Source organism: Dama dama, chromosome 29 (genome assembly GCF_033118175.1).
Source record: "Dama dama isolate Ldn47 chromosome 29, ASM3311817v1, whole genome shotgun sequence".
Classification (NCBI taxonomy): Eukaryota; Metazoa; Chordata; class Mammalia; order Artiodactyla; family Cervidae; genus Dama; species Dama dama.
In genome coordinates, this window is record NC_083709.1 from 14,118,767 (window position 1) to 14,144,718 (window position 25,952).

The 25,952-nt window shown below is 39.8% G+C and overlaps 1 protein-coding gene across 1 annotated transcript in view; it reads left to right on the top strand.

The window, feature by feature from the left end:
- The window catches only part of GALNTL6 (polypeptide N-acetylgalactosaminyltransferase like 6), a 1,397,085-nt gene that overhangs the window by 453,974 nt on the left and 917,159 nt on the right, over positions 1 to 25,952 (top strand). Inside the window, exon 2 of the mRNA XM_061132206.1 lies at positions 8,780 to 8,888. Within this exon, the coding sequence (XP_060988189.1) occupies positions 8,780 to 8,888 (109 nt within the window). The remainder of the gene's footprint in view (positions 1 to 8,779; positions 8,889 to 25,952) is intronic.

The window sequence follows — 25,952 nt, forward strand, 5'->3', positions numbered from 1 at the left end:
GTTAGTGGATCTCAAATTCTAGTAAGCCTCAGAATACCTTTAAAAATTAAAACATAGACTTCTCTTTCTCCTCTGAAAGTTTCTGACTTCACAGGTATGAGTCGGGTGCAGGGAACTGTAGTTCTAACAAGTTCCCAGGTGGTGCTGATGCTGCTGGACTGTGCATAGCATGGATATAGATGCAAGGAGGTGTTAGTGGAGCAAATCCTCGGAGAGCCTTTATTAAAGCAGTTGCAGATGGTCTGCTTCCACTGAATCCTCTGCATTACAAAATAGCCTTATGATGCCAACACACCTTGAATGAGCATTAAAAACTGCCAGGAAGGTCTAAAAAATGGTATTTGAGATTTATTTATGTCAAGTGATTTTGATATGTTTTTAAAATGGAATCATAACATAAAGCTTAAAACAATAGTCAGAAATGCATGGGATCACTTCCCTCTGCTTGTCATGTCTGATACTCAGGGGCAGCTGCATCAATTTGCCTTTATTCTGTCTATATTTGTCTGTAAATATGCTTCCATATTTATTTATAATGTATATATTACTGTTCTTTGTTTTTATTTTGACTTTATCTATTGTTTTATTATATAAGATGTATAGTTAACTACCTTTGCCTACCCTTTCCCTCAACCTCCAGTATAGATACAGAATCAATTTTAGTTAAACTAATATCAGGGTAAGAATATTCATACCTAAGAAAAGAAATGTGCTATAATTTCATTTTCTTCTTGTACATTATTTTTTAACCTCTAGCCTTATTATTGGACCCATTTTTTATTTGCTTAAATTTTTATATACACATCATGAATCCATCCCAATCTCTTTGGAAGATCTATAAGTCTTCTTTGAATATGTTTAAAAATAGGCAAAGAGTAAGTTTGTTTTTCCTATTTTATTTTCCCCACAAAGACATCCTTTCTGGATCTGCTTTCCATTCCTCTTGTGCCTTCAGGACTGGATGGAATCTAGGCTTGCTACTGTTGGCTTAGTCAAAAAGTTTATTCAGGCTTTTCTGTAAGATGTTACAGAAAAACCCCAATGGACTTTTTGGCTAACCCAATATTTTGTTACCTCCCTTCAACTTACATTTTTATGCCTCTGACTCTGTCTTTTCCCCTCTCTTCCCCTTCCTTCTCTTTTCCCTTCTTCTCTTCCTTTTTCTTCTGTTTTAAATTTCTTAGGATTCCTTGACCTTCATCTTCCAATGGTCTCATAATTACTCTGTCCTACTGCCTCATTTTCACTTTTCAAGACCTCTTCCTTATTCTCTAAATACTTCCCTTTAAAAAAAAATTGTCTTTCTGTACATAACCTTTTCTTAAAGCCCTTTGCATAAATTAAATTTAGATTTTTTGAGTGGAAGTTTTCTTCTGAACTTTACACTGCCTCTTGATTTATTTTGGCCTCTGATTTTCTGTGAAAAGTTCTCAGATGCCTGAGATCTTGGCTGATCCTTGGGTCTTTGTACCTGCTTGTAAGTGAAGGCATGGGTGTGCTACTCAGAAGCTCTGTGTGTGGGGAGGATGTCCCACAGTTACCCTACAGCCCGTACCCATTCCTTTCTTTTGACTCAATTCTCCTGCCGGGATTTATGTTCTCTGTCTCAGGGGTGTGAGGCAGGCTGGCAGCTCACTGGGAGCTGGTGAGATGTGGTTAACAGTTTTCTTGTTGTTGTTCAGTCACTAAGTCATGTCCGACTTGTTGCGACCCCATGGACTGTGGTCCTCCAGGCTCCTCTGTCCACGGGATTCTCCAGGCAAGAATACTGGGGTGGGTTGTTATTTCCTTTTCCAGGGGATCTTCCCGACCCAGCAAATGAACTTGCATCTCCTGTACTGGCAGGCAGGTTCTTTACTACTGAGCCACCTGAAAAGCCCATGGTTAACAAAACTGAGTGCATAGACTTATGTGGATCCCAGGTTTTCACTACTGGGTGGCATCCTGGATTTCAGCTGTGCTTACGAGAATGGAAACATTCTCAACACACTGCAATCCCCCACAGGTCGGTAGCTCAGTGGGCAAGCTCAGAAATCACCTGTTTGTTGTCAAGGGGGTGTGAACCCAGGAGGAGCTAGCAATGTCAGTTTTACTGTCTTCACCTATAATCTCACCCTCAAAAACATCTGATGTGTTCAGTTTACTAATTTAAAAGTTCATTGGTGGGGAAAAGAAAGCACTTCTTTCCCAATAACTCTCAGCCATTTACAGAAATTTCATGTCAATTCCACTGTCTGCTTTGTTGATTCATCTGATGCCCTACCGTCATTTCATGGGTTTACTGGAGATAACAAAGGTTAAATTTTGGATTCAAGATGCTAAGACTTCTCTACATTAAATACACCAAAATAAGAGATATTAAAGGTGCTTGGTAATGTTGGAGGAGGTGATGAAGAGATTGTGACTTGTGGTTTACCCACAAGCCTGGACCAGACAATCAGAGGCTCCTTTCCAGGCCCTCCCAGCTTCAGGGTCCTGGGAATGTGTGCTCTGCCCGCTCTCCCCAAGTTGGGAGCTCTTTCAAGGATGCAGAAGCCTGGAGACCGTGTGGTTGGATCGTAACTGAGCTCCTTAAGGCCTCTGGATAAACTTCTAAGGCTCAGCAGACACAGGTGAAGGACTACTTGACTTAGGTCACTTAGGACAAGCCTCCTGTGTGTAAGTTTCTTGTTCATTACACCTTTCCACACACAGGTGGAGAGCCACTTTCTTGCTCTCTCCTTGCCCTCTGCATAGTGGGGGAGCAGCTTGGGAATTAAAAATTGGGGAGCCCCTCGAGAAGTGGGCTTGGGAAAGAGACATCCACAGAGAAGACCCTGAGTTGGCCGCCACCCTGTCTGGGAGGAGAGGTGGCCTGAATGTTGTATGTTTGTGGTCTCCCTGAAAACACCACCTGGTCTGAAGAACTGCTGGAGTGCCAGGCCTCCAGGACTGGAGAGGAATGGTCCCCACAGTGGGCTGAGCTTGGCTCCATGGATGCAGAAGAGAAGCTGAAAAAAAGAGCAGATGTCACAGAAGGATATGTGATGTCCCTCACTCTGCTGACTTGAGTGAGGGAGGCAGGCGAGGGGGAGCAATGCTGAGTTGGGAACCCCAGCTGGCCATGTGCAAAGTGAGGCTGCAAGCTAGCAGATGAAGGTCTAGTGTTTGTGACATCCAGGTTGGGAGACTAAGACGTGGGACCCTGGGAAGTTGCTGAGGATGAAGGGGCGTACATTGTGGTGACTGATAGTCTAACTAATGAAAGCCCCTGGCAGTCCACCCATCATAGAAAGGAAATGAAAAGCACATCAGCTACAACCCCAGCCAGTGAGGTAGCCCCCACTGCAGGAAATGTTTTGGAGGATAGAATTTATGATGCACCATTGAGTTCACTGATGCAGCCTCTGATTTCCAGCCAAAGGCCACAGAAAGTATCTGAGAGGTTAGTGCAGCTGTGAGATGACGGGGGAGCAGGGCAGGAGGCAGAGGAGATGAGCCCCCCACCACACACACACACCTGATCCTCCAGCAGCAAATGTCTGACACAGGGGGGTTCAAGGTGCTTGCTCCCTTGTGTGGGTTCTCAGTTGTATCTGACTCTCTGTGACCCCATGGACTGCAGCCCACCAGGTTCCTCTGTCCATGGGAATTTCCAGGCAGGAATACTGGAGTGGGTATAATATAACCCAGTATAATAACCCATTTCCTCCTTCAGGAGATCTTCCTGACCCAGGGATCAAAGCTGGGTCTCCTATCTTGGCAGGCACGTTCTTTACCACTGTGCCACCTGGGAAACCCTGCTCATTTCCTCATAGTTTGGTTTATTCCAGTTGCTCAGATACTTGGCCCAATGAGGACATTCTCCCCAGGCACGGGGACCCTGGAAATCAATGGCAACAAATTCTTAGGAAGTTGGGAATAAGACAGGCCATCTATGCCCTGTACTTGAAGACCCCATCAGGCCATGTTTACTACAGCACCAGGTGTAGGAGGAGCTATACATGTGAGCTCAACTGTGAGACTGAGGATGATGGCTGTCCACGGTCCACTGCTGACCTGGGGAAACAGACAATCCCTGGGACAGGAACAAACTGTGGGAAAGATCCAAGAGAGATGGAGCTACAAAAGCCACACAGTTATTCTGAGGGCTGTAAAGGGTCCAGTGAGAATAACCCAGAAGCAAAGGTGGTCTGACCTCACCTGAAAAGAACGGACAGACTGTGGGAAACTTTAACCCGAGCAGCAACTCAGACCTGCTCCATCCGCCCTGTGGCCCTACTTACTCCAGCAGAGGCCTCAGGAAAACAGTCCTATTTGGCATCGGTGCCTCCTCAGCCCCTGGAATAAGACACAGGCTGAGATCACCTCCAGTTGAGGACCAGCTGGGGTGATCTGAGGCCTCCTGTGGAGCTCACTGTTCACTAGTCCTCCAGAAATAAGCAACAGGTGTGGCTACTGCAGCTTCCCAGGTGGCAAGAGTAGTAAAGAACCCTCCTGCCAATGCAGGAGACCCAGCAGACACAGGTTTGATCCCTGGGTTGAGAAGATCCCCTAGAGGAGGGCATGGCAACCCACTCCAGTAATCTTGCCTGGAGAATCCTATGGACAGAGGAGCTGGGTGGGCTACAGTCTGTAGGGTCACAGAGTCAGACATGACTTAGGGAGACTGAGCACATTGCACCTGGAGTCAACATGCTCTATGACAGCACACTGATGGTTAAAGGGGGCAAAGGTATGGTCAGGAAGGCAGGAAGGTCCCTGCGTGTTCTCCCCCACGAGATCACAAGGTTGGAATCTCTGATATTTGCACACATATTGGGTGTTGAGATCCTGCAGGGTCAAACTCTGCAAACTTCTAATGGAGAGAGCAGCCTCAGGTTAGAGAAATCAAATCAATGCAGAGGAGGAAAGAAGAACTGGGAATCAGGAAGTCTCTCACCCCTTTCAGTTCAGTTCAGTTCAGTTCAGTTGCTCAGTCATGTCTGACTCTTTGCGACCCCATGAATTGCAGCATGCCAGGCTTCCCTGTCCATCACCAACTCCCAGAGCTTACTCAAACTCATGTCCATCAAGTTGGTGACGCCATCCAACCCTCTAATCCCCTGTTGTCCCATTCTCCTCCTGCCTTCAGTCTTTCCCAGCATCAGGGTGTTTTCTAAATGAGTTGGCTCCTCCCATCAGGTGACCAAAGTATTGGAATTTCAGCTTCAGCATCAGTCCTTCCAATGAATATTCAGGACTGATTTCTTTTAGGATTGACTGGCTTGATCTCCTTGCAGTCCGAGGGAATCTCAAGAGTCTTCTCCAATACTGCAGTTCAAAAGCATCAATTCTTCAGTGATCAGCTTTCTTTATAATCAAAGTCTCACATCCATACATGACTACTGGAAAAGCCATAGCTTTGACTAGACGGATTTCGTTGGCAGAGTAATATCTCTGCTTTTTAATATGCTGTCTGTATTTGTCATAGCTTTTTTTCCAAGGAGCAAGCGTCTTTTAATTTCATGGCTTCAGTCACCATCTGCAGTGATTTTCGAGCCCCCCAAAATAAAGTCTTTCACTGTTCCATTATTTCCCCATCTATTTGCCATGATGTAATGGGACTGGATGCCATGATCTTAGTTTTCTGAATGTTGAGTTTTAAGCCAACATTTTCACTCTCTTCTTTCACTTTCATCAAGAGGCTCTTTAGTTCTTCTTCACTTTCTGCCATAAAGGTGGTGTCATCTGCATATCTAAGGTTATTGATATTTCTCCCGGCAATCTTGATTCCAGCTTGTGCTTCTTCCAGCCCAGCGCTTCTCATGATGTACTTTTCATATAAAATAAGCCTTCATGTACTCCTTTCAGAACGGTAATTGTCAAACAAAATGAATTCCCTGGGGGCCTAAGGAAATAGGATAAACCATTTAAGAACTGTGCATAATAGGTATTATATGCCCTGCCTCAGGTGCTTTAAACAGCCCCATGTGACTGGGTAAAAAGCCAGGTGATGTCAGATGATGGTGGACAAGGAGACACATTCAAAGGCCATGATGTACAAGACTGGACAAAATAGCTCAGCATCAGATGGAGGTTCCATCTCTCCTGTAATCTACAAGTAGCAAGATTTGTCGAAAGAAACAAATGGAATACTAAAGCTGTGGGTTAAATCACTAATAAGTTTAACAACATGACTGGGGAGACTGAGGTACCACTTGGGTTTTAAGACGTTTGAGCAATCAATGCATGGAGCCTGTTGTGCCGTGTGCCAGACCAGGGACCCGTGCAGAAGCACCCGGAACTGTAAAGGTGCAGAAGTGGGGGGAAGCAGCCGCCCCCAACTCTCACTGGGGATCAGTGTGCTGTGGGCTGAGAACACCGAGCCCCGTGACACCTGGGACAGGCACAGCTCTGAGATTTGCCCTGGGACATCCTATAGGGATGGGCGCACTACCTGACACCCTGGGTGAGGGAGAACCACTCAGTGACCACTGGGACCCCATTGTCCTGCTGCTCAGTGGGTCTGTGGAGATGCATCAGACCTGGAATTGGGTGCACCATTGAGCAAGGGGAGAAGGTGGGGCCGTTGTCGGGGATCCCTAGCCCCTAGTCCACCTCCTGTCACATGACACTGTTGTGTGCCCTGGGCAACATATGTGTTGTGCACAACTAGATCAAGGTCCTGAAGCTGACCCCCTCCCTCCCCAAAATGCTGGGAAGACACACTCTGTTTCCCTCTGGAACCACTGCTCACTGCCATCTTTGTTCCTCCCATTGGCCTGTGACAGAGGGTGAGATGGTTGGATGGCCTCATCAACTCAATGGACATGAGTATGAGCAAAGTCTGAGAGATAGTGAAGGACAGGGAAGCCTTGTGTGCTGCAAAGAGTCGGGCACAGCTTAGCCCCTGAACTATAACAGTGGCCTTCAGGACATCATAGCTCACACAGAGGTCCTCTTTCAGGCCAGGAATCCTTGAGCAATGCCAGAAAGCCTCAGTGTCTCTAATGAGAAGAACCATCCTCCCCAACAGGATGGCCTTGGGCGCCATCTCTTGCCTCACAGAAGGTATCACCCAGACAGCACTATAGATTCACATCAATGAGTCTGCTGCTCTGTCATCTTTATTTAGTCATTGGAGGATGTAGTGGAAGTCCTTCGTGATCAGACCCCAGCCTAGAGGACTTCATGAACCAGCGGTTGGGATCATGGGAGCTCTTGCTAGAAGCACGTTTTTACTATTTTGAGAATAACCTTGATCCAAATCTTCTCTTGCCTGGAGCTGTATTCCAATTATGAAATAAATATCAATCAGAAAAAAAAAATGCATGAGTTTTGGTGTTTTTTTTTGTATTGGTATTAAACCCCAAAATTGTTTTATTCTACTTTCTTTTATTTTTATTATATTCCTGTTAGTTTTTCCATCTTTTCTTTCTTGTCATCCTCCTTTCAAAATTTATTCTTAATATCTTTTGTAAACTCACCATCGTCCTGGTATGTTTATTCCCTTGTTGTTGTTGGTCCTGAACTTACCACTATAATATAGAACAGTTTTTAAAATATATTTAGATAATAGTCACCTGATCTGGAAAGCCTTTCCTCTGATTTAACTACCATTTTTTAATAATATTAAGATCCATTTTTGATCTTTCCAAACTAGTGAAAGCTTTATAAACCATAAAGATGGACTGAAGGTGGATACTTTTTTCATAAGCACAATAGTTGTCCTGTTTCAGATGAAGAAGTAAGACCTTTTATTTGGAAAGTCTCTTAGGGTAAACTTTCCTCACTGAAATTTTTCATATTCTGTTTTACCTAAATTGAAACTTTCAAAATTGTTCTATTTTTTCTGTTGATGTGTTATTTCCAAAAATGAACTAAAGGAAAATGGTATGTGAATATGAAAACATTTATTTTATATTATCTTGACTTTTGAGGTTGTGATGATAAGCTTCATCCCAAACATTTTGTTTATTACCAAAATAAGTACCATAAAGAAAGAAGCAGCTTCAGCCATGTACACAAAAATAATAACCAAGTTGACATCAGCACATACTGAGTTTCACCAAAGCACAGAACGTGTTGTGACTACATTGTTGATTTGGTGACCACTTCAACTGTAAACGTAACCACACACCTAACAGAAATCTTGATGGGAGGCAGTATTTAATAGTCATCAGTACCCCAGTTTTGATCTTAATAGAACTGGCCCAAGTCCTGGCTTGGCCACTGTGGTTTCATTCAATTTATTTTGTTAATACTTTTCTGGGCCTTTGTTTAAGTGGCAGATACATGGAGATTTAGTCAAAGACTCTTGTAAAGACCAAAGGACACATAGAGTGTCTTAGTATCTGGTACACAGTGAGCATTCAACAAATGCTTGCCGATATTGTCACCAGGCCATTCAGATGTACTTGATCAAAATGAGTGGAAACTGTACAAATCACACACAAAAAAGGTATTTCCTTTTAATACAAAATCGATAGCCCTACTACCGTCTACACTTCGGTCAAGGAAAAATGGCTAGCCATTTATGCTCAGATGAAGTGGTGCACTAAATTATGAAAGGCTTTGGATAAAATAAAATTGGAAATGGTAGGTGTTGTGTGTGACACAGACTTTTATTTTAAAAGCAGAAAAAAGGTTTTAAAATGTGTGTCCATCAGGTCACTAGCAATGGCTTTCTCTTTAATAGATGGGGAGAATCAGTTACTGGAGTATTTTTTGATTGCCTATGATGCATCTGGCTGTGTTTACCAGCCACACAGAAGGAACTACCTCCTTTTTATGCTCTGAATACTTTCCTTTTCCACAGACATTCCCACTGGGCCTGGGAGATGGGCAGTTCTATGCATGGACAGATGGTTTGAGAAGAAAGGACTGGCATGACTATGGCAGCATGCAGAAAGAGGCTATGCGCTCAGGTATGGAGTTCAGTGTAAGCCAAGTGCTGCTTTGCTTTGTCACTTACAGCATCTCTCATTAGCCTTCCTTCTGAGCACAGGAAGGTAGGTGTCATGGCACCGTTGGTGGTCAATGATGGGCAGAACCAAAACAATTCCAAATTTCAGAGAGGAAGAAAGAAGAATGCATTTACAATAGGAGACGGAAAAGAGATCATTTGAGTTTTAGAAATCTGTTGTGTTGTATACTTCTACATGTTTTTCAATCATTTCTGAGGGTATCTTGAATTGCTCCGTGAGTCTTAACGGCACACACATACGTTGAGCTCGGTTCACTCATTAGGACTGTGGTGGATCTAACTGGCTGGGCCAAGGATGAAAGGAGGACCGCAATTCTAAACATTGGCAGGTGGGTCAGAGGAGCCAAGGACCTGAGGTTGATGATATTTGGGCAAGCTAACAGGCGGTTCAGTGTAATTCAGTAGGTTCATCTACACATAGCACAGTTCTAGTCTGGAGGTAGTGATAGAAGAAATACTTTACATCTTAGAAAAAGTAAAGGGTAAAAAGAAGTCCTTCTATAAGGACTTAGGTTGCCAACAAGAATTCAGAAGGGTGCAGTAGTAGTAACCCAGGGATAATAGCATAATGATAGAAATCCATATTGTACTGTTCAAAATAAGGAGCTCTGTTGCTTCGTTGTTGTTTGTTGGTCTTTTCTTTGTCGTGGCGAAGATATCACAGAAATAGAGAAAGTGCGGTTTGTTAAAAGCATCTGCTTAGCAGTGAAACTGTGCATCCCAGGTCAGATGATTAGCAGAATCCTGGGAAGCTGCAGGCTGAGTTTCTTCTGGCCAATCTTTCTCGTAACTCTCCTGCCAGGAAGACAGAGGTGAGGGCATTCACACAGTTATGAGGCTCTTCAGGGCTGCAGATGTTCTCAGCTCTGGGTCAGGTGTGCCTGACCTAATGAGAGTCTTCCATTTTCTTCTTTCATGCCTTTTCTCTTACTAAGGCTGTCCCCTAACCCCTGTTTGTCCCAAGAGCATTCCTTGTGTTCAGAGCATCAGCCTCTTCCAAATTACATCATCCCTCCAGCCTTGGCCAAGAGTCTACACAGGGTCATGAAAGTGAGCTCTTTACTAGTATTCTCACTTTCCCAGTTCTCTCATCTTCTCCCTCTGTTTGCTTGATCAGCCCTCCCTTCAGCCAGCCCTCTGTTCCTCTTTTTAACCACTGGGGAACTGTTCCCATAATTTAACAGGAAATTCATCATTATTATCATCATCATCTTAAAATGCATTGAATAGATGTTTTGTGCTGGGTGCTTTATATACGTATTTTGCTTAAATTTGAGAGTGACTCTGAGAGGTATTGTAATCTCCAATTCCTTAAAAGAGAAAAGGAAAGAAAAAGAACTGAGCTCTTAAGAACTCATGAAATATTATCCAAAGTCAAATGGCTAACCAGTTGCAGAGCGAGATTAAGTCAGGTCTTCTTATAGTCCATTACACCCCACTATCAGACACCTAGTAATAAAATCTGGGCAAAATGAAGTCATGACAGGGCATGTATGAGAGAGACATACTTCTGGGTTCTTATTCTAGCTTTTTTGTGTAAGTGGCTAGTCAGTTCGCCTTTCTGCTATTCTACTTTGCAGAATTGTCATTAGGACTATATATATATAATATATATTATATATATATATATAATTGGCCTATTATTTATACATGTTATAAACTCCACCAATGATAACTGTAATTACCCATCTAAATTATTTTCACTCAATTTGGTGTGCCTGTCTTATGCTTGTGCCAATAAATTTTGGATACAAAATGGAATACTTCACATTTATTTCTGTGTAATACTACCCTTTCTGCCTACTGGAAAGCATACCTCTAATTTTTACATCCCTAGTTGGGGCAAGGGAAATTGACCTATAAAGAAAATTGGTACTATAACAAGTTTCCTAAAGTACACATGTCTTGTGCAGTTACAAAGCTTTTAAATAGTAGTATGTGTATGATTCACTGGAAGGTATATGAAAAGCACAATAGACTGTAATTCGTCATTTCTTAAATATTGTAAAATATAAATAAAAGGAGTCTGCACACACAGACATACATGCAGGTACAAAGTCAAAATCAACACCTCCGTCCTCAATAAAACAGGCCAAGTAGTACGATTATTAGTGCTATTTTGTCTCCTCCAAACCTTGAAATCCATGTTCCCACTTACTTTCCTCTGTAATTTCTTATGACTAAACAAATGTTACATTCTGCCTGTTTGGACTTTAAAAATGGAATCATAGTGTATGACTTTCTTCTTTCATTCAGAATTGTTTCTGAGACCCATCCATGTGCCTGTGTGCATTCTAATTGATTCATTGTTACTGCTCTTTAATTTTCTACAGCAGTTTCCACTTTGTAAACATTCTGAGAGCTCTTGGGTTTTGGTTATGTACGATATTGCTCTAAGTATCCTTGCTCATGGTTATGGGATAGAGGCAATATTTTCTTACGGTACATATTTAATAGTAGAATTGCATGTCCAAGGAATACACATTTCAATGTCACTATGTAGTACATGACAAACTTTCCCAAAGTTGATATACCTATTTTACTCCAGTAATAGATGGAATACCCATTGCTCTGCATCCTGTCAACACTGAATATTGCCTGACTTTTCATCTTTTCTCATCATGGTGGTATGAAATAAGCACTCATTGTCACATGAATTTTCATTTTGCTAATTTTAATGTAGTTGATATATTATTTATGCTTATCAACCATATATGCCTACTTTTGGGTAAAATTCCTATTCCTTCCTATTTCCAATTTTAAAATTTATTTTTCTTATTGATCCACAAAGTAATCTTCATTTGTTTTGAATAATATCTTTTCCTGGTTGTATACAGTGAAAATATCTTATCCAAAATTTGTGTATATATATATATATATATATATATATATATTTTTAATGTCTGTCTATATTGTTTAATGAATAAGAGTTCTTAATTTTGTTGTTATCAAATTTGAAAATCATTTTTAAAGGATAGGTTTCATTGATGTTCCATATTGTCTTTTTCAAGCTTGAGAACTTTACCTTTTACATTTGGTCTTAAATGCAGCTCATCTTCATTTTTATATCATATGAGGTAGGGATCCAATATTTATTTAGTTTTTGCCTAGTTAGCTATCCAGTCAACAACAGCATTTTCTATAAAATGTATTTTTCTCCACATAGATCATAAGTTATTAAAAGTTTACATATCTGCGTGTTATCTTTCTGGCTTCTCAATTCTGTCCCATGAGTAACAATCTTTAAACTAATAACATAATATTTCATGTATGAATCTGTTATGTCTGTTCAGTCGCTCAGTCATGTCTGACTCCGCGGCCCCATGGACTGTAGTACACCATGCTTCCTGTCCATCACCAATTCCCAGAGCTTGCTCAGATCCATGTCCATTGAGTCAGTGATGCCATCCAATCATCTCATCCTCTGTCATCCACTTTTCCTTCTGCCTTCACTCTTTCCCAGCATCAGGGTCTTTTCTAGAGAGTCAGCTCTTCACATCAGGTGGCCAAAGCTGAATACTCTATCTTTATAGCAGTTGTTGAAATCTGATAAAGTTCATCCTGCTTTCTTTTCTTTTCTTCCTTGAGAATGTGTTGCCATTCTTAACATAAAAATTTTCTTTGAAATTTTACTTTAAAATTTCTTTAAAATTTTATTCAGCTTCTCAGACTTTATGTATACATACACAGATATACACAAAATATTGGAAGTTTAGAATTGTATTAAGTATATTGGTAAATTAGGGAGTAATTTTCAATATTAAATAATTCATTCTGTGGCTTATATTTCTTGGTGTTTGTTTGTTGTCTTTATGGGTGTGTTTATAATTTGATTGTCAGATGTTTTCAGTGGTTTTCATAGAAAACTAACATTATATGGGTGTTGAGCATGTTATTAATCTTATCAAGATCCTGAACTATTTGTTGCTGGTATAGAGAAAGGTTAATTATTTTTTAGTATGAACTCATTTTAGAAAACTTTCTAAACTCTTCTATGGATTATAATCATTTACCCATCAGTTATTTTGGATTCTCAATATAGATATTCATAATATCTGTAAGTAGTGACAGTGTGCAAAATGTTTTTCCATCCTGTGCCTCATAATTTTAGTTATTTTTACTGTTTCTGCATTTGCCAGGAGCTCGAGTGTCATGTTGTCTACTGGGTATCGGTAGCTAGATTTGACTTGTTATGAGTCTGACCACAGCAAATTAGATCCTTGTGTTAGGATTTTATCTACTTGATGAAAATGTACTGTACTCTGTTATCTAAGTCATCTGGGTATGGCTTTCAGAGACTTTTACTTTTTTACATCTTAATGAATGTTGATTTTAATCAAAATGCTTTGTTCAGTTGTATCTACTGGGCTAAAATACATTTTCTTCTTTGTTTTTAACTATGCTCTATCTATTGATTTCTTTCTTTTTATTTCTATCTATTGATTTCTGATAGAAAGCAAATTTTGAATTTGTGGACTACAGCTGTCTTTTTATTTATTACTAGATTTGGTTTGCTAATATTTTAGTTATTTTGTATCTCTATTTGTGAGTGAATGTTGGCCATGAATTTTTCTTTCTCATAGAATCCTTGTCAAGTTTTGGTAACAATGTAATGATAGCTTTGTAAAACGACTTAAGTAATATTTCTCATTTCACTATACTTTTTTTTTTTTTTAATTTATTTTTTTTTCAGTATACTTTTTAGTTTATTGTCATATATTAGAATTATTTATTTCTTTATAGCTTTGATACTCTTGTGGGTGAAGATTATTTGGACCTGGACTTTTCTTGGAGAAAAGATTTTTCATGGTGGGGTTAAAATGTTCATATTTATTGACACATTTATTCATAACATCCTCTTAGAGATTTTATAATGTCTTCCATACTTCATGTTGCTTTTACTTTCAAATATCATTTATTTGTTTTTCTGTCATTTTTCTTTATCTGTTACACTAGGAAATTGTCAATTTATTAATCATAAATGAAATAACAATATTTCCATCTTATCTATTGTATTTTTCTCATTAACTTACAGTCTTATATTGGTATTTCTTCTTTCATTTGACTTTTGCTACATTTTTCTATATTAAAAAGTTAGATTCTTATCTCCTTAATTTCAGCCTTCTTCTATTGTAGAATAAGCATTTAGGACTCTAAAATTTCCCTCCAAACACACTTTAAGTACATTAGATAGGTCTGTGCTTTAATGTTTTATATTTATTATGTTTTAATTATACTACATTTTAGTTATGTTTTCAAATGTATGTCCTACTTAATAGAAATTATCTTAAAAATAGAAAACTCCATAAGCTGCTTCTTGATGGGACCTCAGTAATCTTTATTAAAGTATATTCACAAAATGCAGGGTGTGTGCTCGGCGGTGCTCAGTCGCTCAGTCGTGTCTGAGTCTTTGCTACCCCAGGGACTGTAGCCCTCCAGGCTCCTCTGTCCATGGGATTCTCCAGGCAACAATACTGGGGTGGGTTGCCATTCCCTTCTCCAGGGGATCTTCCTGTTCTAGCGACTGAATTTGCATCTCCTGCATTGCAGGCAGACTCTACCACTAGCACCACCTGCTTTTTCAGATATCTTTTTTAGGGTTTTTACTGATGTTGTTGGTTTATATTTTATTTTGGCAATTGTATCTTTATGGGATATTTGATAATTTTTGTAATACTTTTAAGTATTTTAAGTACTTTTAAGTACTTAAGTACTTATTTTCTATTTTAAGTACTCATTTCTATAAAAGTAGGTGGAGTTTAGAGGGAAAAGTAATAGCTGAGTTATAAGGAGATGGTGAAAATGCTTTCTCCCACCTTTGAGAAAATGGAGTTTTCTTCTTCTTTTTAAATTAATCTTTTTTGGAGTATAGTTGCTTTACAATATTGTGTTTCTGCAGTACAGCAAAGTGACTGAGTCATCAGTATTCATATACCCACTCTTTTCCCTTAACTGTCCTCGCCATCCGGGTCACCACAGAGCCAGGAGGAGAGTTCCCTGTGCTCTATAGCAGGTTCTCACTAGGTATCTATTTTACATGTGTTAATAGCATCACTACTGTATATGTGTCAAGTCTCAGTATCCCAATTCATCCCCCTCCCTTTCCCCCTTGGCAACCATAAGTTTATTCTCTACATCTGTGACTATTTCTGCTTAGAAAAAGTGCATCTATCCCATTTTTCTAGATTCCACATATCAGCAAAATTTGCTTTTCTCTGTCTGACTTATTTCACTCTGTATGGCAGTCTCCAGGTCTGTCCATATCTCTGTAGATCACACTATTTCATTCCTTTCTTATAGCTCAGTGATATCCCATTGTATATATGTACCACATCTTCTTTATCCATTCTGTTGATTGACATTAAGGTTGCTTCCATGTCCTGGCTATTGTAAATACTACTGCAGTGAATATCAGGGTGCATGCATAATTTTGAAGTATGGTCTTCTCCAGATACAGAAGTGGGATTGTTGCATCATTCAGTAGCTCTATTTTTACTTTTTAAAGAACATCTCCATAGTGGCTGTACCGATTTAAATTCCCTCCAACAGTGTAGAAGGGTTTCCTTTCCTCCACACTCTCTGCAACATTTATTGTTTCTATCAGTAGACTATTTGAGATGGCTGTTCTGACCAATGTGAGGGGATGCCTCATTGTAGTTTCGACTTGTATTTCTCTAATAGTGGTGCTGAGCATCTTTTCATGTGCCTCTTGACCACCTATGTATTTTCTTTGGAGAAATGGCTCTTTAGATGTTCTGCCTGGTTTTTGATTGGGTTGTTCGGTTTGTTGTTTATATTGAGTTGTATGAGCTGTTTGTATAGTTTTCAGATTAGTCCTTTGTTAGTCAATTTATTGAAAGATATTTCCTTCCATTCTGAGGGTTGTCTTTTCATTTTGTTTATGGTTTCCTTTGCTGTGCAAAATCCTGTAAGTTTAATTAGGCCCCATTTGTTCGTTTGTTTTTATTTTACTTTCTCTAGTCAGCGACTTAGCAGCAGCAGCAGCAGCAGTCAGTAGTCAGGTATTACATTTAGGTATTCAATCCATTTTAAGTTTATTTTTGTGTATGATGTTAGGGTGTGTTCTCTCAGTCTTTTCCATGTAGCTGTCTAGTTTTCCCAGCATCACATATTAAAGAGGCTCCCTTTTCTCCACTGTACATTCTTGCCTCCTTTCTCATAGCTAGGTAGCCATAGTTGCATGGGTTTGTCTCTGGACTCTGTCCTGTTCTGTAGATCTATATTCCTATTTTTGTGCCAGTGCCATACTCTTTTGTTGATTATAGCTTTGTAGTAAAGTCTAAGTTCAAGGGACTGATTCTTCCAGTTCTGTTCCTCTTTCTCAAGATTGCTTTCATTATTTGGAGTCATTTATTTTTCCATAGAAATTGTGAAATTTTTTGTTACACTTCTGTGAAAAATGCCCTTGATAATTTGATAGTGATTGCAACTGAATCTGTAGATTGTTTGGGGTTGAGGAAATGGAGAGTTCTTACTTTAAAAAGGTACATATATAAGGAGCAATTAAAAGATTTCCAAACATTAGGTGTAACTTACAGTTATTGTCTGGTACATCTGTATCCTTAGAGTTATAGTAAATGATAAGGATTTTTTGTAATTTGTTAGAAGAATTCTAATTAATGTCTTTTTAGAGTTTCTATTATTTCATAGTCTTTGTTTTGGGAAGTAGCATTAACCAAACCAATTTACCTATAGAAGAATAATGTTCAAAATACCATTTCAGGTTCAGGCAGGCTTCCCAGAGGAAGTAAACCAAATTTTCAAGAATAAAGGCATATCCTGATACCAGATACATTTGTGCTTTCATCTAATTAACTTTTTTCTGAATTCTCTTTCTCATTATTTCCTGTGATCAAAGTCATATTTTAGGCATTATTTTTTGTGCTCATATATCTTATATATGATCCCATTATATTTTATTTAGTTTCACATCATTTTAGAATTTAGTGACATTCGATTTTGTTTCCTAACAACTTAGCCATCCTTTTGCATTTTATTATATCACAAAATTGATAAACATGGTTTTTGAACCATCATTCAAATTATTATAACAATTGAATGATACGAACTGAAATATAAACTGTTTTGAAATATAAGAGATAGTGTATAAATTGATGGGTCAGTGGGTCAATATCATTTAATCATGGTATAATCATTCTATTAATAGCAGCTAAAGATATGCTGCTGCTGCTGCTGCTAAGTTGCTTCAGTTGTGTCTGACTCTGTGTGACCCCATAGACGGCAGCCCACCAGGCTCCCCCGTCCCCGGGATTCTCCAGGCAAGAACAGTGGAGTGGATTGCCATTTCCTTCTCCAACGTATGAAAGTGAGAGGTGAAAGTGAAGTCACTCAGTTGTGTCTGACCATTAGCGACCCCATGGATTGCAGCCTACCAGGCTCCTCCATCCATGGGATTTTCCAGGCAAGAGTACTGGAGTGGGTTGCCACTGCCTTCTCCAAAGATATACTACTAAAGAGGTATTCAGCTGACATCATTCCATGTATAAATTGAAAAAATGTGATATATTTCTGATATAAAGACAAACTCTGCCTATGGCCTTTCTCTGAATGATGAATCTCGTAACTTTGGCTGGATGTCCAGAAGAAAATGCAATTAGTGTAGGCAGCTGTTTCTAATTATGTGATATTCTTTATTTCTCCTACCATTTCTGTTTAAGTGGTAAAACATACTTTTTAAGTCATCCATCCAGAGTGATGCAGGGGTGTGTGTGTAAATGCACATGTTGGTGTGGTTTGTGAAATCCTTCATAAGGCCCCTGATCTGTATTTCTAGAGAGTATCTATTTTTAGTTTTGAAATGTATAAAATTTTCTTGTCCATTCTTTTTATTCTAACTCAGATTTCACTGTGTTTATCACTAATTTTTTTGAATTTCAATATATGTGAACTCAACAGGAGGAAAGCTGTTTTCAATCTTTGCAGGGGCTCTCTTTCTCTGAAATAGATTATATTCTTATGTAATCACAATCATGCACTCCACTATGTGGCTTAGGAATTCTATGGAATTATATCTAGGTTCTCATTATCTCCACTTGTGTAGTTAGTCATACTTTCAGGTTTGACCAATGAAGGTTTTCACTGTCTTGTCATTTTATTCAATTGTTGATTCACTTTTTGGACAAATACTTAAAATATGGATGTCACTATATTTCAAATACTATTCCAAACTATGGAAGAAAAAATAATAGACAAAAATGGATTATAGCACCATTTCGGTAACATGAGGATAGTTGCAGGTGCTATCACTCCAACCGTGACCCAGTGGTTGTCACAGAGCCAGGACATGACATGGTTATCGACACCATGGCAGTTTGAATACTGACCATTAATCTCTCTCGCCTAAACTTTTTCAGTCACCTCCTCACTGATATCCCTACCCCATGGTCAGTGCTTCAAAGTGCATCTTCTAAAAGCACATAACCAGATCATGTCACTCTGCTCCAAAGCATACAAAGCCCAGTCATCAAATCCAAAGGTCCCACAAGTCCATTCCATGAATATGAGATGCACATGATCCACCCCTGAGCTTCCCCAGTGCCTCAGTGGAAAAACAACCCACCTGCGCATGTAGAAGCGGGTCCAACCCCCAGGTCAGAAAGATCCCCTGGGTCAGGAAGTGGCAACCCACTTCAGTATTCTTGCTTGGGAAATCCACGGACAGGGGAGCCTCGTGGGCTACAGTTTGTGGGGTCACCATGAGCTGAACATGACTGAGCACACACAGGATCCACCCTGACCAGCGGCTCTCCTCTCCTCATCTCCTGTTCTATATGTAGTGTCTCCACCGGCCATGCTGTCCTCACTTTCCCTCAAGAATGATAAATATGTTCTGCGAACTTTTCAGGTGTTGTTCCCGCTGGCTGGACCAAATGCTGAGGTCTGTATTGTCTCTGCCCCTCCTCTCTTCCTTAAGGTCTCAACCATGTATCATCTATTTCTATACGCCTGCCCCAATCACCGCATCATCATGTACAGATAGAGTCCATTTCGTTCGCTCTCCATCTCTTGACCCTACTTAATTTTTGCAGCGATGATCCTTCTACCTCTGGAGTAGGAACTGGAAACCCCCTCCAGTGTTCTTGCCTGGAAAATTCCAAGGACAGGGGTCATACTAATGGCTGTGAGTTTCCATCACAAGACCTCTGAAAAGCCTGAACTAAAACTATGTGAGAGGTAAGAAAGCGCCATGGTTTAAAATGATTCACAGTGGGTTTTCCTAAGTTCTTTTAAACAAGAGCTCCCTTTAGTGCTGATCAGGGACCCATTTTGCTCTTAAATGTCTTTATTCTACATAATTGAACGAGATTGCCAGCTGAACAGAATGAGAAACACAAATGTGCTCCATCTGGGAGAGACCGTAAGTGCTTTGCTTTCCGGAAAAAAAAGATCACCCTGCTACAACTGCTGTGGCTCCTGGCCATCTTTTACGGACGCCTCGTGTCTCTTATTTTTTGTTTCCTGTGCTATATAGCAGGTCCTTAATTAGTTACTATTTTGTATATGAGAGTGTGCATATGTCAATCCCAACCTCCCAGTTTATTCCCTCCCACCCTCTCCACCTTGTTAACCATAGATTTGTTTTCTGCATCTGTGACTCTATTTCTGTTTTGTAAATAAGTTCATTTATACCATTTTGGGGGGATGTTCCCCAGGTGGCTCAGTTGTAAAAGAATCCAGTGCAGGAGACATGGGTTCGATCCCTGGGTTTGGAAGACGCCCTGGAGGAGGAAATGGAAACCCACTCCAGTATTCTTGCCTGGAAAATGCCATGGACAGTCCATGGAATCACAAAGGGTCAGAAAAGACTTAGTGACTACACAATAACAACACCCATTTTTCTTTATTTTTTTAGATTCCATATATAAGTAATAGCGTTTGTGTCTCTTAAAAGTAGTATCTGGCCTGGTTTTTGTTACTACAAACAGTGAACATCATTTATTGTTAACAGTTTAGTCTAATTTATACATCTATGATGTGTTCTTAATAAATCTCATAATGAAGTTTGTTGGAAGGTGGTAAAATTTGGGAATATTACCAAAACAACATTATTATTCATTAGATTAAAATTAACTTTTAATGAAATATTTCCTTTGACACTCATTCTATAGTAATGAAAACATAAACTGGAACTGAAAAGACAGTGAACATTCTGTTGAGATGTATTCTTTATGGGGCTAATAACAGAAAGAAATTTAGCTGAAACTGAGGTGACAGTTACCAAGGGAGAATTCCCTTCAGTATCACAATATGAAAATAGCAGTGTAGAAACGTCTCAGAAAATTTGTTAAACTGCCCTCAGTTCATGTTTTTTAAAAAAGAAAAAGTTAACTTTAAAACAAAAATTCAGTTTAAGCATATGTTGCAAAAGTTGAAATATCAACTTCCATAAGCAAGTGTATATGGGCTTAATTAGCCTGTTTTTTCCTCATTAGTGGTTTAATTAAACTGTGGTTTAATGATGATGCTTGTTACAGAGTTATTTTAAGTGTTAATTAAGTTATATAAGTAAACTATCTGGGCTGTAGTATGTATTCAATATATGGCTATCTGTATACAGGCAGACCTCATTTTATTGCTCTTCATTTTATTGCACTTGGCAGATATTACTTTTTTTTTTTTTTTTGCAAACTGAAGGTTTGTGACAACCCTGCTTTCAGTAAGTCTATTGGCACCATTTCTCCAACACATTTGCTCACAAAGTTGTAAACATTTCTATTATTATTACACTTGTTAAGGTAATCTTTGATCAGGGATCTCTGAAGTTCCTATTATAAATGTTGGGAGGCATCATGGACCACACTCATAGAATATAGGGAACTTAATTGCTAAATGCCATGTGTTCTGACAGATCCATGGCTACCCATTCCATCTCTCTCCCTTCCTCGGGCCTCCCTATTTCCTGAGACACAACAATATATTGAAATTAAGCCTGCTAGTAATCCCACAGTGGCCTCCAGGTGCTCAGGTGAAGGGAAGAGTCCCATGTCCCTCAATTTAAGTCAAAAGCTAGACATGTTGAAGCTCAGTGAGGAAGGCAGGTCAAAAGCTGAGATAGGCCAAAAGCTAAACCTCTTATGCCAAACAGTGAACCAAGTTGTAAGTGCAAAGGAAAACTTCCTAATCGAAATTAAATTTGCTGCTGCTGTAAACACATGAATAATAAGAAAATCAAACAGCCTAACTGCTCATATGAAGAAAGGTGTAGTGGTCAGGATAAAAGATCAAACCAGTCTCAACATTCCCTTAAACCAAGGCATAATCCAGAGCAAGTTTCTAAGTCTCTTCTGTTCTATGTTTGTGTGTGCTTAGTCATTTCAGTTGTGTCCAACTCTTTGTGACCCTATGGATTGTAGCCCACTAGGCTCCTCTGTCCTGGGATTCTCCAGGCAAGAATACTGAAGTGGGTTGCTACGCCCTCCTCCAGGAGATCTTCCCAACCCAAGGATCAAACTCTTGTCTCTTGTGTCTCCTGGATTAGCAAGTGTGTTCTTTACCACTAGCACCATCTGGGAAGCCCTCAATCCTGTGAGGGCTGAGATAGGTAAGGAAGCTGCAGAAGAAAAAGTGTGAAGCAAAAGTGATTGGGTCATCAGGCTGAAGGAGAGAAGCCATCTCCATAATATAAAAGTTCAAGGTGAAGCAGCAATTGCTGATATAGAAGCGACAGCAAGTTACCCATGAGACCCAGCTTAGATAATCCATGAAGGTGGCTGCACTGAACCTGAGTGTTTCTGTGGAGATGAAACTACCTTCTTTGGGAAGAAAATACCATCTGGGGGCCTTCCCAGGTGGCGCTGTGGTAAACATTCTGCCTGCCAATGCAAGAGATGCAGGTTCAGTCCCTAGGTCAGGAAGACCCCCTGATGGAGGAAATGGCAACTCACCTCACTGTTGTTGCCTGGGACAGGCAACAATCCCATGGACAATCCCATGGACAGAGGAGTCGGGTGGGCTACATTCCATGAGGTCTCCAAGAGTCAGACATGACTTAGAGACCAAACAAAAACAACAATGCTATGATAACTGAGAGTTTTCCATGATTTGAAGGAAAGCATTCATTCCTTTGCTCTCAAACAGTCATTAAGGCTTTGTATTTTAGGCACAAGGTATAGAGATTCAGTAATAATTTGAACATCCTCCAAAATTCATATCCAGGACCCGCCATAAGTTGATCAGTAATGAGTTCTGGGCCACCCCAGCTCCTTTACCTGCCAAGGGCTATAGAGGAAATATGTAAAGGAATGGAGAAGGAGAGTGCCAGCAGGAGAGACCCAAACAAGAATTCCATACACTAGTTCAGAACCAGTAACCCTACTTTTTGATTTGATGCTCTTTGAGTGAGTAGCAGAGGTTTTGGAGAAGCCTTCATGCCAGATGAAATCACCTGTGCCTTACAACACTTCCTAGTCCAGAAACATGGCATAAGTGGTCCTCAGGAATGCTAGAAGCTCAGATCTAGCATTGTTTATTTTTTTAATTGAATTATCATTGATTTATAATGTTGTGTTAGTATCAGGTGTATGGCAAATTTACATATATATGTATGTATGTATATATTTCAGATTATCACCCCTTATATGTTATGACAAAATATTGAGTATAGTTCCATGTCCTATAAGTAGGTCCTTGTTGGTTATCTATATCATATGTAGTACTGTGTATATACTACAAACAGAGGACATATATATATATATATATATATATATATATATATACAGGGAAACTCCAATAGTTTGGCTAGTTGCTGTGAAGAGCCAACTCTTTGGAAAAGACCCTGATGCTGGGAAAGACTGAGGGCAGGGAGAAGAAGGGGGTGACAGAGGTTAGATGGTTGGATGGCATCGCTGACTGAATGGACATGAATCTGAGCAAACTTCAGCAGACAGTAGAGGAGAGGGATGCCTGGTGTGTTGAGTCCATGAGGTCACAGAGTTAGACAAGACTGAGTGACTAAGCACAGCACAGATATCATAAAGTAATGGAAAAACAGGATTCAATGGTCAAGGGATTTAATTTAATACAGTGTTTGGTTTACTGATGTGAAATGACTAAGAAAGCACTGCAGAATTAGTATTATCAGGCATTTAATAATAATTTGAATTTCCTTGGTGACCAACTGAGCCTTAGGCATCCAAATACATTATTGGACTACAATGAATAGATTAATCTAACAGACACTGACCTAGATTAACTGTCTAATAGAATTTAGTAGTGTATATTAGGGCTTCCCTGATAGCTCAGTTAGTAAAGAATCCGCCTGCAATCCAGGAGACTCTGGTTTGATTCCTGACTCAGGAAGATCCCCTGGAGAAGAGAGAGGCTACCGACTCCAGTATTCTTGGGCTCCCTTGTGGCTCAGCTGGTAAAGAATCCATCTGCAGTGTGGGAGACCTGGGTTCGATCCCTGGATTGGGAAGATCACCTGGAGAAGGAAAAGGCTACCCACTCCAGTATTCTGGCCTGGAGAATTCTATGGAATACAGTCCATGAAGTGACAAAAAGACCTGACTGAGCAACTTTCACTTACTCACTCAGTGCCTATTAACTGAGATGTATTTATTAGTAGAGATTCCACTCATGCACAAAATAATTTTATATTGCTTTGAGGGACAAGAAGCCTTAAGGAAAAACTTTTGAAGTTTTAGCAGATGTTTTATGAATAAATTATGGGCTGTAGCCAACCAGGCTCCTCTGTCCATGGAATTCTCCAAGCAAGAGCATTTGAGTGAGTTGCCATTCCCTTCTCCAGGGAGTCTTCCTGACCCAGGGATTGAACCGGCATTGCAGACAGATTCTTTATTCTCTGAGCCACCAGGGAAGCCTAAATTATTGGATTGATATTTTATTTGATATTTAATTTAATTGATATTTAATTCTTAGCCTTTGTGTATTGCAATAATAGAAATATTTTTATGTAACTTAATGGGATATTTTATAAGCCTCTGATATATGCATCACAAGAATTTTATAAACAGAACAAAGTCACTAAAATTATTATCTAAATTTGGAAAGCCAGTTAACATTATGACAAAGGTCTACCCTTTTTTTTCTATGAGTCCTATGTTATTATTTACTTTATATGACATTTTCTTATTTCATCTTCTCTGTTTGTACAGTTCCTTAACTTGTGTACAGTGATTTTTTTGCACATTGCCTCAATGTTTCTCACAAAAATCCTATAAAGTAGGGATGGTAAATATTAATATTATTTCAAAATAAGGAAAAATTTGAAAAATAATTTTTACATATACATGTGTGATTTTATCCATGTGCATGTATATTATATTATATATATATCAAGTTGTTATATATGCATACACACACGTATGTTCAAATCAATGCCATAACTCCAGTGAATTCTGGGACTGCTCTCTTTTATTCTCATCTCTCTATGAGAATCTCTCAGTCTCTGATTTTCCTCTTGGACTCTGGCCCTTTATAATACCTGTGGCCTGAATTGCCCTGTGCTCATCCACCTGAGTGTCCAGTGGCGCCCATGTTCATGGTGATAACTTAGTTTCTCTGATGACTCAGTCCTCCAACTATGCACAGATCCCCCAGATCCCCTGTCTGTGAACCCTCCCACGTGTCTGGGGTCCTTGAGATTTAGATGTCCACCAAATCCTGATTCCCTTATTTGAAACTGGCCCCTACACCTACAACAGACAGCTATTGTGGTGTACTTTGTCATTAGTCACTCAAACCTGAGCTCTCTCCAGAGAACCTCACAAAAAAACAGCTCTTTCAATCAGTTCTTGTGTCCAAAGAACTCAGCTCTAAGTCTCTGAAGTCCTATCAGAAACCAGTATCAGTTAGGCACCAACTGGCTCTTCTAGACACGTGTTTCCTCCAGTCTACTGCTGGCATGGGAACAAAGTAAATCTGTGAAAGCCCTCAAGAAAATAATATTAAGCCAATAGATACCTCTCAGTTCAGTTCAGTCACTCAGTCATGTCTGACTCTTTGTGACCCCGCGGACTGCAGCACACCAGACTTCCCTGTCCACCACCAACTTCCGGAGCTTGCTCAAACTCATGCCCATTGAGTCAGTGATGCCAACCAACCATCTCATCCTCTGTCATCCCCTTCTCCTGCCTTCAGTCTTTCCCAGCATCAAGGTCTTTTTCAGTGAGTCAGTTCTTCACACCATGTGAAGGTTCACATGGAGGTTCAGCTTCATCATCAGTCCTTCCAATGAATATTCAGACTGATTTCCTTTAGGGTTGATGGGTTTAATCACCTTGCAGTTCAAGGGACTCTGAACAGTCTTCTCCAACACCACAGTTCAAATGCATTACTTCTTCAGTGCTCATCTTTCTTTATTGTCCAACTCTCACATCCATACATGACTACTGGAAAAACCATACCTTTGACTATACAGACCTTTGTCAGCTAAGTAATATCTCTGCTTTTTAATATGCTGTCTTGGTTGGTCATAGTTTTTCTTCCAAGGAGCAAGTGTCTTTTAATTTCATGGCTGCAGTCACCATCTGCAGTGATTTTGGAGTCCAAGAATATAAAATCTGTCACTCCTTCCATTATTTCCCCATCTATTTGCCATGAAATGATGGTACCAGATGCATTGATCTTCATTTTTGCAGTGTCAAGTTTGAAGACAGCTTCTTCACTCTCCTCTTTCATTTTCATCAAAAGGCTCTTTAGTTCCTCTTTACTTTCTGCCATGAGGATGGTGCCATCTACATATCTGAAGTTACTGATATTTCTTCCAGCAATCTTGACTCTAGCTTGTGCTTTATCCAGCCTTGACGTTCTCCTTTCCCAATTTGGAACCAGTCCATCGTTCCATGTCCAGTTCTAACTGTTGCTTCTTGACCTGCATACAGATTTCTCAGGAAGCAGATCAGGTGGTCTGCTATTTCCATCTCTTGAAGAATTTTTCACAGTCTATTGATCCACACAATCAAAGGCATTAGCATAGTCAATGAAGCAGAAGTAGATGTTT